Consider the following 14,414-nt stretch of genomic DNA (forward strand, 5'->3'; position numbering starts at 1 on the left):
CTTTTGGATGTTCTGACACTCTGGGCTTTTGCTTTTAGGCCTTCAGGCAGTTTGATTGCATCTACGCAAGATAAACCCAATCAGCAGGATGTTGTGTTTTTTGAGAAAAATGGACTTATCCATGGACAGTTTACACTTCCTTTCTTCAAAGATGAGGTTAAGGTAGGTGCCTTAGTTCTTTCACCATCAAATTTAGAGGACTGTCCTCAGTTGTAGAGAAAGTTTGTGTCTGATATGGGTGTGTAAACAGAAGCCCCAGAATAGTTAGTAACAAAAGCAATGGCTTCCTATGACTGAATATTTTTTGCAAAACAGAAGTTGTTTTTCTTAAGGAGGTTTTGCAGAGGAAAAAATGGCATTCTTTCCTCACACTAGATAAAACACAGAAAAGAAATAGAAATGCTAGTTTTTATTGTTTATTTTGACAAAAGTGTAATTCTTCCAGTGATAAAGATACTTATCACTTATAACATTTAATCTTTAAGAAGGTTGTGTACCATTTAGATCTTTGTGGGATCAGAAACAAATCATGATTATTTTTAATTATGTAAAAAAAAATTAAATATAAAAATTGAGAGACGAGTTTAATGAACTCCTATGTGCCTATTACTTACTTTCATCAGATATATACCAGCATTTTTCAAAATTATTGTCATCTATTATTTACTCTGGCCTACATACACACACTTTGTAGAAATTTCCTAGGATTTTAATTCTAGAAATCTTATTTTCAATATTCTTTTCTCTAACAGTTAAGAACATTTTTCGTTATGTAACCACAATTCCATTATCACACCTTGCAAAATTAGTAATAATTTATTACTATTATCTAATACCTAGTTTGTAATCAAAGTTCCCTGATTGTCTAAAAATATCACCTTGCATTTGATTAAGTACTTAAACATAATACATTTTTTTAAAATGTCCTCCACATGTGATGACAGATTTGCTTAATAACTCCATAGGTTACAGCTAGGGATTGACTCAACTGTGGAATTATTTGGCTTGTGAGAGTAGGAAATGTAGCTTTTGTAAAGATTTTGAGATAAATATATAGTTAAAGGCCAGTGACAGGTCTTTTTTCCCTATTAGGTTAATGGCCTTTTCTGGAATGCAGATTCCACTGTGCTTGCAGTTTGGTTGGAAGAACTTCAGAGGGAAGAAAATTCATCTCTGAAAACCTACGGTAAGACAGCACCGATATCTCGGCTTCTGCCCCATAGAGTGAAGTTGAAAGTAGTAGGCTGTAGAGTTTCCTTTATCCCTTCCAGTTAGTCCTGAAATGGATCAAAGACACCTGAGCAGGCAGGTGGAGATGAGAGAGTGGTTATGGACTTCCCATGGGATGATTTCATGTGATGAGCTTTTCATGGGATGATTTCAGTTATGTATCAGGCAGGATTCCCTAGAGAAATAGAATCAGGGTAGGCTGGCTGGTTGGAAAATTAGTGAAGAGTTGATGTTGCAGTCTTGAGTCCAGAATCTGAGATAAGACAGGCCCACAGTCTAGAAACTCAGACAGGATTCTGTGTTACAGTCTTGGGGCAAAATTCCTTTTTCTCTGGGAAGCCTCAGGTTTTGTCTTTAAGGTCATAAACTCTTTGGATGAGATCTGTCCACATTATGGAGGCTAATCTGCTATACTTAAAGTCAGCTGATTTGAAAGTTTAATCACATCTGCAGAATACCTTCCCAGCAACATCTAGAGCAGTGTTCCATCAAACAGCTAGACACCATAGCCTAGCCAAGTTGACGTATCAAATAACCAAGTCATTATTGCTTTTTCTTCATGGATGATATTACTGTAGCAAATCAGAATGTTAGCCAAAGGAATACTGTGGAAGTGAAAGAGAAATGAGGTTAGATATAAGAAAGAATCTTTTATAGATTTTAAATGGTAAATCAAATTGTAAATATTATTTTCAGTATATATGTAAAATGTAAAAACATTAGAAAATAAAGATGGGAAGAAAAAAAATTCTTCCATAATTCTATCACTCAATAATAGTCATTATTAAAATTTTCTTGTCTTCCTAGGTTTTATGTATATGTCTCAGTATAGCTATGATCTCATTTTTGTTAAATATGTAAGTATGATACCTATAGGTTTATAGCTTGCTTTTACAATGTATCTCAAACTATTTCCATTTCAGATATGTGTATCATTTTAAATTGCTATATATTGCTTTATGCTACTGTTTATTAAACCCTATTTTGTTAGACATTTAAAGTTTTGTAATTTTTCACTGTCATCAATAGCAGTATGCTGAGCATTTTTTTCCATAAATCTTTTCATTTATTTTCTGAGTGGCTTTCAAAGCGTTTAATCACTAGAACTTTAGCAGAAATGTTATTTGGAAGTTCGTTCATTCATTCATTCATCACAGTAGTTCTCGACCCTGGCTGCACCTTTAGGAAAATGGTTGCTATCCAGGCCTCATCTCAGAGTTGCTTTCAATGTGTTACAGTGGAGACGACATGTCGATATTTAATTTTATTAAAAAGAGCTCCCAGGTGATTTTTTTTACGGTGCAGCCAGAGTTGAGAACCACTGATTCACCAGGTGTTAACGGCTGGCCCTGTGATACGCTCACGGGGCAAGTGTTTGTGCAGGAAGAGCCACACCTGTCTAACAGAATGTGAGTGTGTGATCTAACGTAACCCAGAGCTCGGGGGAGTATTCGTAATAACCTGGTTCAGGAACTAGGCTGGATTTGCTGTGATTGCTGAGTGAAGAGCTAGTGATCAGGGAGATGCTTAAAGAAAAGAAATTCCTTAATACAATTAAAATATTCATTTATGTATGGTGGTGGTGGGGGTTTAGTCACTGTCATGTCCAATTCTTGTGACCCCATGGACTGTAGCCTGCCAGGCTCCTCTGTCCATGGGATTCTCCAGGCAAGAATACTGGAGTGGGTTGCCATTTCCTTCTCCAGGGGATCTTCCTGACTGCAGAATCGAACCCAGGTCTCCTGTATTGCAGGCAGATTCTTTACCGACTGAGCTATCATTTATGACAGCTATCATCTGTTTAATAAAAAGTTGGCTGTGACATGATTAAGTCTTTTTTCCCCCCAGCTTTATTGAGATCTAATTGACATGTAACTAGTACATTCAGGAGGTATGATGTGATGATTTGATACATGCATATACACTGAAGTGTTTACCACAATAGGTTGATTAACTCAATCTTCACTTAATAGAATTATCATTTTTTGTTGTTGTTATGGTGAGGCCGTCTGAAGTCTACTCTCAGAGCAACTTTCAAGTATATAATACAGTGGTATTAACTGTAGTCACCACACTACCTTAGATCCCTGGGACTTGGAACTGAAGGTTTATGCTCTTTGACCAGCTTCTTCCTGCTTCCTGCACCCTGCAGGTTTACGTCTTGTTCTTTTAAGAGATGTCGCAAAGGGTAATTGCATATAATCTCCCATGGATTTAACTGTATGCAAAACAGCTAGAAGAAAATAATAAACATCTTAAGCATAATGCAATGTAATGATGCTAGTCTAGTGCTCTTGAGTTGGGCATTTTAATCTAATGGCCAAATTTTCTTTCTAAGTCCTTATGAAAAAACAGTTCACTAAGGCCCTGTCCAATGTTGGTAGCTTTCCATCCTAACGATCATAAAGTGTGAAGGTAGAGGCAAAAATGAATGTGTGTGCTTCTGGCCTTACTGATGCCTAACATCTTTTTTTTTTTTTCCCATTCTCTCCCATAGAGCTCTTTATTTTTTTATTTTTTCGTTTATTTTTATTAGTTGGAGGCTAATTACTTTACATTATTGTAGTGGTTTTTGCCATACATTGACATGAATCAGCCATGGATTTACATGTGTTCCCCATCCTGAACCCCCCTCCCACCTCCCTCCCCATCCCATCCCTCTGGGTCATCCCAGTGCTTAACATTTTATCCTCATGAAAAGCTACACTTTTCAGGTTTTTTTATGTTCACTTCGCTGGTCTTTTAATATTTATTTTTATTTATTTGACTCTGCCAAGTCTTGGTTGTGGCATGTGGCCTCTAGTTCTTGGACCAGGCATCAAACTCGGGCTCCCTGCATCGGGAGCACAGTCTTAGCCACTGGGCCTCCAGGGAAGTCCTGCTTTAACAGTTATTGTTAATATTATTATCTTAACAAAGAGGCTGAGCAGAAAGGGTCATTTGAAAAAGAAAAGTGCATCCCTGTCCCTCTCTAGCAAGTGGTGCGAAGTCTGGTCCTCTGCCCTCTGCCTCTGACGGCCTTCGTTTCATTTTCCCCTGCAGTTCAGCTCTGGACTGTTGGAAACTATCACTGGTATCTCAAGCAAAGTCTGCCCTTCAACACCTGTGGGAAGAGCAAGATTGTGTCTCTGATGTGGGACCCGGTAACCCCATACAGGCTGCATATTCTCTGTCAAGGCTGGCATTACCTCTGCTATGACTGGCGCTGGACGACGGACCGGAGCGCAGGAGATAGCTTGAGTGACATGGCAAATGTGGCTGTTATTGATGGAAGTAAGGAGCTGAAAGGTGTCTGTGGGCCCAGGCGGGGCCTGGGCCGGGGCCTGCAGATGTGGTGGTTTGACTGGAACGGGGGGATTTTTGTTCAATTGATTATTCTGGTTCGCTTTGTTTTTACTTGTGCTTTTGGTTTGGATTCAGTGGGAACACCCTTCGGTGAGGCGTATACTCCCCTAAGAACCATGGTCTCTCCTCTCCACCTGCCTCCCCCAACTCCCTGTTGTACTGCAGCCCTGACCTTTACATATTTACTTGTTGGGACTTTGAAGACATTGACGTTTCTGACCTCGGGTCAAGAGGAAGACTGCAGTAGGCTTGTGGCATTGCTGTGTCAGCCTTGTTTTCGTCCCCTGACATAGACCTACCTTGACCCCTGCACCACTCTGCTACGTTGTTTTGGTTTTTGATAAATGCTTGTTAATTATATACCTTTCCAGTGTGTTCAGTTCAGGTCATGACATCTGTCTAGTTCAAGGACGGGATTGGTGTTTTTTAATTAGTTTGAGGGTGTTGGTTTACTGAGGGGGAAGAGACTGGGGAAAGCCATAATCCCCTGAATAGACAGTTCATTTATTGCTGATGACATAAAGGAAAGCTTGCTCCTAAGATTGTAATGTGAGTTGGTGTGCCGATTTATGTTCTGTGTAGTAGTCACGATGCTGATTTTGCAGTCACACGTTCTGTATAGAGGACTTAAGCAGATACGCCTTGCTACCAGATCCGTGCACAGGGGTGTGCGTTAAGGATTTTGGTTTAGTCTGGTTTGGTTGCAGGCCCAGGTTTAAAGCTAGAACTCTGACCTCTTGGTCTGCTTGCCCTAGTCCCTGGCACTTGACTCTCCAAGCCCAGAGGTGGGCCTGCTCGAGGCCTGGAGGTAGCCAGGCCTATTTTCAAGGGCTGATAGTAGCAGATACAAACAGAGCCCAGTTTCTTACTTTTCTTACCTACAATGTGTTTAAGCTCATTCATTATAAAAGCACCAACAGTGACTTTTAAAAATGGCTCTGTTTTACAAATTGAACATCCGTACGTCTAACCCTCCTTCTCTCTTGCTCCCAGACAGGGTGTTGGTGACAGTCTTCCGGCAGAGTGTGGTTCCACCTCCCATGTGCACCTACCGACTGCATCTCCCACACTCTGTAAATCAGGTCATGTTCTCGGCACACCCTGAAAAGAGTAACGACCTCGCTGTCCTAGATGCCAGTAACCAGATTTCTGTCTATAAATGTGGTATGTTCAGAAACTGTTATCAGTTATCAGGATGTTCTGAATCACATCCCTCCTACACAAACTATAGTTTGTTGTATAGTAAATACAAACTATAGTAAATTATAGTTTGGTGTTGCCTTCACTCTAGGTTTTCCAAAAATTTTGACATTTATAATTAATATCATTATTATTGTTCTGTTTAATTGACCTGTAGAGTTTTGGGGGACAGAGATTCAATCCTACTCTGGCTAAGGAGAACAATTCCTTTTGCTTTATTGAAGTTGAAGGGTTAGTTTTTTAAGAATAGTACTCAACTCTAGAAATTAACATAGTGTCCCATTACATCCTTCACATGTTTTACAGTTTTCATTACCATTGCACACATTTTCAGTTGCTCTCACAGCTTTCCTAGGAACTGTGTCAGTGTGGGGTTTTCCAGGTATATGGACGAGGGAACAGAATGCCACAGGGTTTGCAGTTTGCTTGAGCAAAAAGGGGCAAGAACCTCAACTTAGGTGTTTATGTTTCTAACCTGGTTGTCCTTCCACAGTCCACTGCTGTCTCTTTCTAGTTGCTTTCCTCATGTGCTGGAAAAACCTGGAGTTGGTGAATTCTATGGTTGTGTCATGAGTTCTACTGGCTCATGGCTGTGGTAACCTTGTTTTTAAATAAGTTTTGAATTCTTACCCTGAAAAGTGCAGAAATTTAGGAAAGAGTTTGAGATGTGGTTATTTTCTAGATTACTTTATTTGTGAAGTGGATTACCTTTTAGAACCCCATTAACATACAGGACCTCATGTCGTTAATCTCAGGAAAAATGTTTGTAGTTTACTATGACAATATTTGCTTTTTTTCTCCCCCCTAGGTGATAGTCCAAGCGTAGACTCTACGGTGAAACTGGGAGCTGTGGGTGGAAATGGATTTAAAATTTCCCTTAGAACGCCTCATCTGGACAAAAGATACAAGTAGGTTGTTCTTAGTTATCTTGGACCTCTGGAAACAGGAGCAGCCAGCCTCTGTCCTAAACTCAGCCAACCATTACTGTCTTATCCTGTGCCTGTTGCTCAATGGAACAAGAAATAGATACAACACCTGGGCCCTGGTTTTTCACCTTGGTTGGGGAAGTCAGTTATCTGAACATCATGTATGCTAATAGGTGGTGATGGAATGTAAGTCTTAAAGCTGGCTTAGAAACCGTTCCCCCAACATCCCTTGGGGAGTTTTCTCCAGGGAAAACCCCATGGGAGAGATGGAGATGAGGATGATGGAGCAGAGTGCATTTGCTTTCACAAACGAGGAGTCATTCATTGCTAACATGTGGCTGACAACATAGTGTCTGCTCGATCTCATCCTACAGTGCAGAACTTTTGGTTGCTACGTTTTGAGGCTCTTGGGTTGGAAACCAGGAGCCTTGTTTCCCTTGAAACTATACTATAAACAGTTGGATATAGTAATTATGAGTTCATTTCTGTGAAAATCCAGTTTGATTCTATTCTATTTAATACATCCGTGTTCTTAACTACTGTACTACTTTGTCTCTCGGGAGCATTTATTCCTAAATTAATGGGGAATAATGAACAAATAACTGAATTTAATACTTAATATATAATTCTTAAATATATGCATTATATTTAATAAATGAAAATGTTTCCAGCCTCTGTATGATTTGGGAACTGACTGTACAATGCTTAGTAGTTTTTCGAAGAACATGTACATGGATTATTTCATGTCACGAACTGGAAAGAGAGGACAGATTTAAGACAAACTGGAAAGTGTGAGGCAGTTGAGAATGTGGTTTAATTTTGTAAAATTGTGAGGAGGATAGCTGTAAGTCATTTAGAGAAGATTTCATGAAGGGCATGAATAAATTTACCTTTTTAAATTTTTGTATTTACTTATTTTTTAAACTTTATTTTGTACTGGAGTACCGCTGACTAACAATGTTGTGCTAGTTTGAGGAGAACAGTGAGGGGTCTCAGCCATACATGTGCATGTATTCAGTGAATACTTATCTTGAACCTTGAAAAAGAGATAGGTTGAGGATGGCCAGAGAAGGATGGAGACTGTTGGGCATGGCGGGGAGGAGAGTGTCAGTGAGAACCAGAGGCGTGGATGCGCCTGTGTGGGGCTGCACTGCGGTGGAGTGACTTGAGTCCAGGAAGAGCCGACTGAGTGGGAAGATCAGGCTGGTAACCCAGCGTCGTCACTGAGCACCCAGATCTGCTGCTTGAGCTGAATGGCAGGAAGTAGCCGTCATGAGTTCCCATTTGAAGTAGCAAAAACAAGGCCCTCCACCAGTGTTTAAATGCTACAGGAGGAAGGCATTAGAGACAGAGAAATCATCTCTTAAGCTAATTAGTCATTTTGCTATGAGACGCTTAGGAAAGGATGCATTCAGCTGAGACCTCAATACCTGCTGACTATTTGGATGCTAGTGAGCGGTGGCAGTGAAAAACTGCTGGACTTTATTCGTTAGGGCCTAGAACAGTCAGTTTTTCTTGTGTAATCAGTTTCTTGAAGTGGTTTCTTCAGATCTAAAAATCTCAAGAGTGTAAGAAACTTAATTTTAAATAGCAGAAAAACATATTCTTAAGCCAGGTAAGCATTATTATTTTTGGATTTTCTAGTATTGGGCGTTACCTTAGGTTTTGTCCCTCCAAATAATGAGGATTTGACTGTATAGAAAGCAGTGCATTGTCCATTCAGGACAACTTCAGTGATGTGAAGGTTTTATTCATGCTTTGGAAATTCTTCAATATTTAAAACAGAATTCAGATTGAGGGCAGTGAAGCTGAAGAAGTAAACCCACTGAAGCTCAGCCTTCTCACCTGGGTTCAGGAAGACATTTTCCTGGCCGTGAGCCACAGTCAGTCCAGCCGCCAGTCTGTCGTTCACCATCTGACTGTGGCCCCTTCTGAGACGGACGACGAGCAGGGACAGCTCAACATCAGGTATCAGAACAGTTCCCTATATTCCGCATGCTCATAAGCACATAGATGCAGGGCTTTTGTCTTTTGTGAGCATTGGAGTTTTTTTTTTTTTTTTTTTGCATTCAGAGAGCAGGGTTGAAGGGTGATTGCTTCTTTTTGTACACACACGTTAAGTCTGATTTTTAGCTCTGTCAAAATATAAACTAAAATGCACCAGAAAGTGGTAAAAAATAACACAGGTGCCAGTAGATGAGGCAAAATGTTTTTAAGGTATATTAAAACTTTTAATTCAACTTATACTTACCTTCTAGAAAGTAATTATTAGCTTAGGAGAATTAGCAACTCATCAATTATAAGATCTCTACATTTGCACTTCATTTTGATGTTATTGTTCAGTGACTCAGTTATGTCTGACTCTGCGACCCCATGGACTGCAGCATGCCCTTCCCTGTCCTTCACCATCTCCCAGAGCTTGCTCAGACTCCCATTGAGTTGGTGATGCGATCCAATCATCTCATCCTCTGTCGTCTCTTTGTTCTACACCTTCAATCTTTCGCAGCATCAGGGTCTTTTCCAGTGAATCGGCTCACCTTTTGCATCAGGTGGCCAAAGTATTGGAGCTTCAGCTTCAGCATGAGTCCTTCTAGTGAATATTCAGGGTTAAAGTTATTTTGATGTAGTGACTTCAAAATACTTCTAGCCTCCTCTTCTGTAATTTTGTTTGGCACTTGACTGCGTGTACTACTATAAAGTCTCCTCTATTTTTGTTTGCTAAAGTTTCCCAGCTCCCTGACCCTGAGTTTCATTTTGATTCCTCACTGCATCTTCGTCACCTAACAGGTCTCATTAATGAATGCTCTCTTCTGTATTGTGAGCCCTATTGTGCATCAGAGCTGTCTGGGAAGCTCTGAGAAATCCTCAGGTTTCCAGTGTCAAAACTCATCTCCTTAGGTATACACTGATAATAATCCCTAGATTCACATGTAATTAAAGGTTCATTGATGGGCTTTAAATCCTGAAAACTGTTGTTGCAAAAGTAGGAACCTTTCTTTATTGTACTCATGAAACATACTCCAGTGCTGTTATTACCTTCTAATCTTTGAGTAATAATGCTTCATATTTTTAAAAAAATTTTGTGAATATGTCTAGATGCAGAATATGTTCTAGCTACATGCATACTTAACAAGGGCTCCCTTTAGAAAACAGAGCAATTGACATTAGAAATGCCTAAATTATGCATATATCTACTATACAAAAATTGAAATTTTTTATCATTATCTTGTGAACGGTAAATGCCATTATCTCATTTGCTGTAAAGGAAGTGAAAAGTCATTTAAAATACATTTCTGCTGCTTTGACTTCTGTTTCTCAAAAAAGATTATTTCATTCATATAAAATATTAATGTGTTTGATAAATATAAAGTCCCACAATCAGCTTATAGCTCTTCATAGTTAACATTTACTATAACTTATGCTTTGTAAAAGGTACTTTTTTAAGTGCTTTTCCCTATGTTAACTCACTTATTTTTCATAACACGTCTCTGACATGTACTGTTGATCACTTTACAGCTGAGGCACAGAGCAGTTTAAGTAACTTACTGAGATAATGGAGGTGGAGCCAGGATCCAGGCCCAGCAGTGCACCTCCAGAGTCCATTCCCTTGACTTCACAGATAATTTATCCTCTCCAAATTTGTGGCTTTTTTTTGTTTTTGGTAGATTGATTAAAACTTCTGAATATATGTTAGCATTGGCACCACTTGCTTTTATTGCTACCTCCACTTCCTTTCAGACATGTCTACTTTTGGTTCATTGACTCAGAAAAAAATATAATAGCATTAACAGTTTTCCTTCTTCCCATTAATGAGGCCCACAGATTTCTAGGGATACATACAGTAGCCATAGAGATACTGAATAGGCTCACTTTCCTACAGATTGACTGCTTTACTTAATCCAGTTTGTATTGGGTTGGCCAAAAAGGTCATTCCGGTTTTGGGCACAATGGTATAGAAAAACCTGAATGAACTTTTTGGCCAACCCGATATTGACAGATAAATATTGACACTATATTGTCTACTGAAGGCAGCAAATTGTAATTCACAGTAAGTTGCATAAGTTGCTTCCAGAATAGGACTGATGACCTCACACCTGGCTTACTGACATTGTGGAAAATATGTCACATTGACAGGTAATTGCATTAACTGGGCTTGTGCTTGCAGTAGTTTATCTGTTAGTGTGTATATAAACATGTGTGTTTGTATGTATATAAACATGTTTATTGTTGTATTGAACGAGGCAGTGCAGCACCAGAGGAAAATTGCTTCTTTTTCTGTTTTGCAAAATCAGTGAATTGTCACTGCTTTTGAGAAAAATGGTCTATTCATGTTTTCTTCATCTCCTTTTTTTTTTTCCACTCCTCTCAGTTCATCTGTGACAGTGGATGGGGTCATAATCAGTCTGTGTTGCAACCCCAAGACCAAGTCAGTAGCCCTGCAGGTGGCTGGTGGCCAGATATTTAAGTACCTTTGGGGTGAGTATCAGAAAGTTGGGAAAACATGTTTATGACTTACATACATATTTAAATCTTGAGAAAGTGTACTTGGGAGTGTTTTACAAGTGCCACATGGATTATTAGGTCTTTCAACTATCCTGGAAATCCTTAATCTCTAGAGTAGAATCAGCATGTGTGTTCTACCTGTATTTTCTCTTGCAATAAACCAGATTATTCTCACGAGTTTCCAAAACACATTTGGAGAATGATTTAAGTTACATGTTAAGTGTTTTAGCAAGCACTGATGGGAGAGTTTTTCACAAAGAGCAGATCAGCTTTTGGTAAACCTCATCTGCCAAACCTGCAGAGTCGCCCTCTCTGGCCGTTGAACCATGGAAGAACCTGGGTGGCTCTCCTGTTCGGTTTCCGTACCTGTGCGCGCAGACTGAATTGGCCATGATTGGAGGAGAGGTAAGTGAACATAAGGCAGAAGAATTGACCTCATGGAGCAGTGACCCAGGAGCTGACAGTATTAAGTAGAAAGAGTGTGTGCTTTGAAAGTGGACCTGAGTATCCGGTAAATCTCAATGCAACAATGAGAAGATCCTCACTTTCCTGAACCTCAGCTTCTCAGTTTATGAAATAGGTTTAAGACGTTGCCTCGCATGTGTCAATAGTAGTTAGTTGATTGCTTTCCTTGGAGGTATAGACTCAAAAATAGAAAAAATGCATTTGGCAGAATTATCCCCAGTTGTATAGAACATTCAAAACAGAACACGTACAGAACTAACAAAATTAGTCTTATTAGTAACTTTTGGGCACAACAGAAAGGTAATCTTGAAATGAGTATTGAGTAAATTATTAGTCATCAAATATTAGAATTGCCTATAATTGTGCAGGAGGTAGGGTGCAGTGGTTAGAGAAAACTGCCAACTAGTTCCTGCCCTCGTGGAAGTTTTAATCTTGCAATATGGGTATGGCCATCCCCTCTGATAGGAGAGTGAAGTCAATGAGAGCACCAAGAGGATTGATTGAGGCTAATTAGAGGATGGTAGCTGTGAGGATGCAGAGGCCAACTTCTGGTGGTCTGGGAAAGTCTCTAGGAGGTGGTGGTATATGTGCTGAAGTGTGGAGAAAAAGAAAGCTCTCTCTCTGAGAAAGGGAGAATTTTTCAGGGAGGAAGAACTGTGCATATTGTAAATAAACTTAGAGCTCAGCTTATTCAAGGAACCTAATGGAAGCAATGGCTAGACGCAGAGGAGTATGCATTTACTAACTTAACAAAGACTGAGAAATTGATGATATTAATCAGGGAGTAATGTGATGTGCTTCATGGTTGGAAAGGTTATTCTGGCTGCCCAGTGGGAGTATGTTGAAAGGGACGAGAGTGGAAGTGACTGTTGGAGTGGAGGCAGTGAGAGGTGAAAGGTGATATGTTTGAGATGTGTAGGAGACAGAAATGTCAAGGCTTCCGAGGAATTGGATGGCATCATAGATCACTTTGCCCTGGACCAACCACCTTAGGCATCTTGAGTCCTGATTACAAGGACTTAAATGTGAAATCATAGGACAGTAGAACCATATAACAACAACAACAAAATTTGGTTTCACTAGTTTGGTTAGTGCTGAGTTGTGTTTGACTCTTTTGAGAGCCAGTAGACTGTAGCCCACCAGGCTCCTCTGTCCATGGGAGTTCCCAGGCAAGAATGTTGGAGTGGGTTGCCATTTCCTTCTCCAGGGGATTTTCCTAACCCAGGGATCAAACCCACATCTCCTGTATTGCAAGAGTATCCTTGACCACTGAGTTACCAGAGAGGCCCCAGTTTAGTTAGAATTGTTGGTAATTTCATATTTTTTTTTTTTTTTTTTGCAGGAATGTATCCTTGGTTTGACTGACAGATGTCGCTTTTTCATCAATGATGCTGAGGTATCATGGCTTGTTTTGATGCTGGATCTTTTTCCATCTTGATTCCAAATAATATACCTAACTCTCTGCCTTGCCTCCCCAACCTGTTGCAGGTTGCATCAAATATCACATCATTTGCTGTATATGATGAGTTTTTATTGGTGACAACTCATTCCCATACCTGCCAGTGCTTTAGACTGAGAGATGCTTCATTGAAAAGTAAGTTTTCAGTGTAAAGATAGAAAATAGTCCTTCTTCTAATATCATTTGTCCTTTGAAGTCTCGATGACTTTTATGTCTGTCATGTACTTTGGCTTTTTATCCTGGAGTCCTAGACTGGAGAAAATGTCAAGTTCATTTACTTAGCCTCTAATCTCAGTATCTCAGTTAAATCATTCCATGCCAGTTATCAAAGAGTGGGAGGTCCTTCCTTAAAGCAGCATACCCTGATAAAAAAATTTTCAGTAAACTTCTTAATTCATATTTTACTTTCAATTACTATGTAGATGGCAAACTGACAATACGCTCAATCTTCTTTGTGGCCACCCTCCATTGTACATCTGAAGGCCTCCAGCTTGTGGTTTGTAGGAAATTGGTTGCAGTTTTTCCTTGATTCCCTGCATCCCCCTCTCCCATGTGTATGTGTGTGCGTGCACACAGTTCTGTTATTAAGAAAGAAATGGCCCACTTGTTTTCTTTGCTTCTAACTTGAAAATGGAATCTTTCACTGATGTGATTAGAGTGTGCTGATAAAGCTAAGACAGAGAAGCTGCCCAGTCCTCCCACTGGTTTCCATGTCAGTTGAGAAGTTGTGTTTGTGAATCATGTGTGAGGGCTCTGTAAGAGAGGGCAAGATTCGGGGATGAACTTTTTATCTGAAAGGCTGATGGTCTTGAGGCTGAGTGACAAAGCAATCCGGCCTCATTATTAATCACTTCTCCTTCGGATAACGTGCTGTTTCAGCTGCAGTTAATGGGGAGTAGCTTGTCTTGACAGTGATTCTCAAGGCTTGGTCTGTGGTGTCTCTAGCGTTGCAAGCAGCTCTGAGCAGCAGCCACGTGCCTAATGGCGAGTCTCTGCGGAAGGTGGAGAGGGGTTCACGCATCGTCACTGTTGTGCCTCAAGACACAAAGCTTATATTGCAGGTACACTGATTTTTCAGGCTGTGTTTCTGGTTGTCGTTTGGCAGTAAATACCAGATAGTTCTTGTGGATTATATTTTATCATTTGTATTAATTTATTATAAGCCTTTCCTTGCTAAGTTCTTTATTAGCTTTATACAAAGGAGTGTTAAAACAGGCCCTTCCCAGTAAGGCTAAGAGGGAAACCTCTTAAAAGTCAAAGTAAATTTTGAGCACAACTAGATTTTG

The 14,414-nt window shown here is 39.9% G+C and overlaps 1 protein-coding gene across 1 annotated transcript in view; it reads left to right on the plus strand.

The window, feature by feature from the left end:
* The window catches only part of ELP1 (elongator acetyltransferase complex subunit 1), a 58,733-nt gene that overhangs the window by 15,648 nt on the left and 28,671 nt on the right, over nucleotides 1-14,414 (plus strand). Inside the window, exons 9-19 of the mRNA XM_070459335.1 lie at nucleotides 39-162; nucleotides 1,093-1,186; nucleotides 4,273-4,503; nucleotides 5,569-5,739; nucleotides 6,584-6,683; nucleotides 8,487-8,669; nucleotides 11,071-11,177; nucleotides 11,506-11,609; nucleotides 13,012-13,065; nucleotides 13,158-13,263; nucleotides 14,074-14,189. Of these exons, the coding sequence (XP_070315436.1) occupies nucleotides 39-162; nucleotides 1,093-1,186; nucleotides 4,273-4,503; nucleotides 5,569-5,739; nucleotides 6,584-6,683; nucleotides 8,487-8,669; nucleotides 11,071-11,177; nucleotides 11,506-11,609; nucleotides 13,012-13,065; nucleotides 13,158-13,263; nucleotides 14,074-14,189 (1,390 nt within the window). The remainder of the gene's footprint in view (nucleotides 1-38; nucleotides 163-1,092; nucleotides 1,187-4,272; nucleotides 4,504-5,568; nucleotides 5,740-6,583; nucleotides 6,684-8,486; nucleotides 8,670-11,070; nucleotides 11,178-11,505; nucleotides 11,610-13,011; nucleotides 13,066-13,157; nucleotides 13,264-14,073; nucleotides 14,190-14,414) is intronic.

The sequence above is a fragment of the Odocoileus virginianus genome, chromosome 31 (assembly GCF_023699985.2).
Source record: "Odocoileus virginianus isolate 20LAN1187 ecotype Illinois chromosome 31, Ovbor_1.2, whole genome shotgun sequence".
Taxonomy (NCBI): Eukaryota; Metazoa; Chordata; class Mammalia; order Artiodactyla; family Cervidae; genus Odocoileus; species Odocoileus virginianus.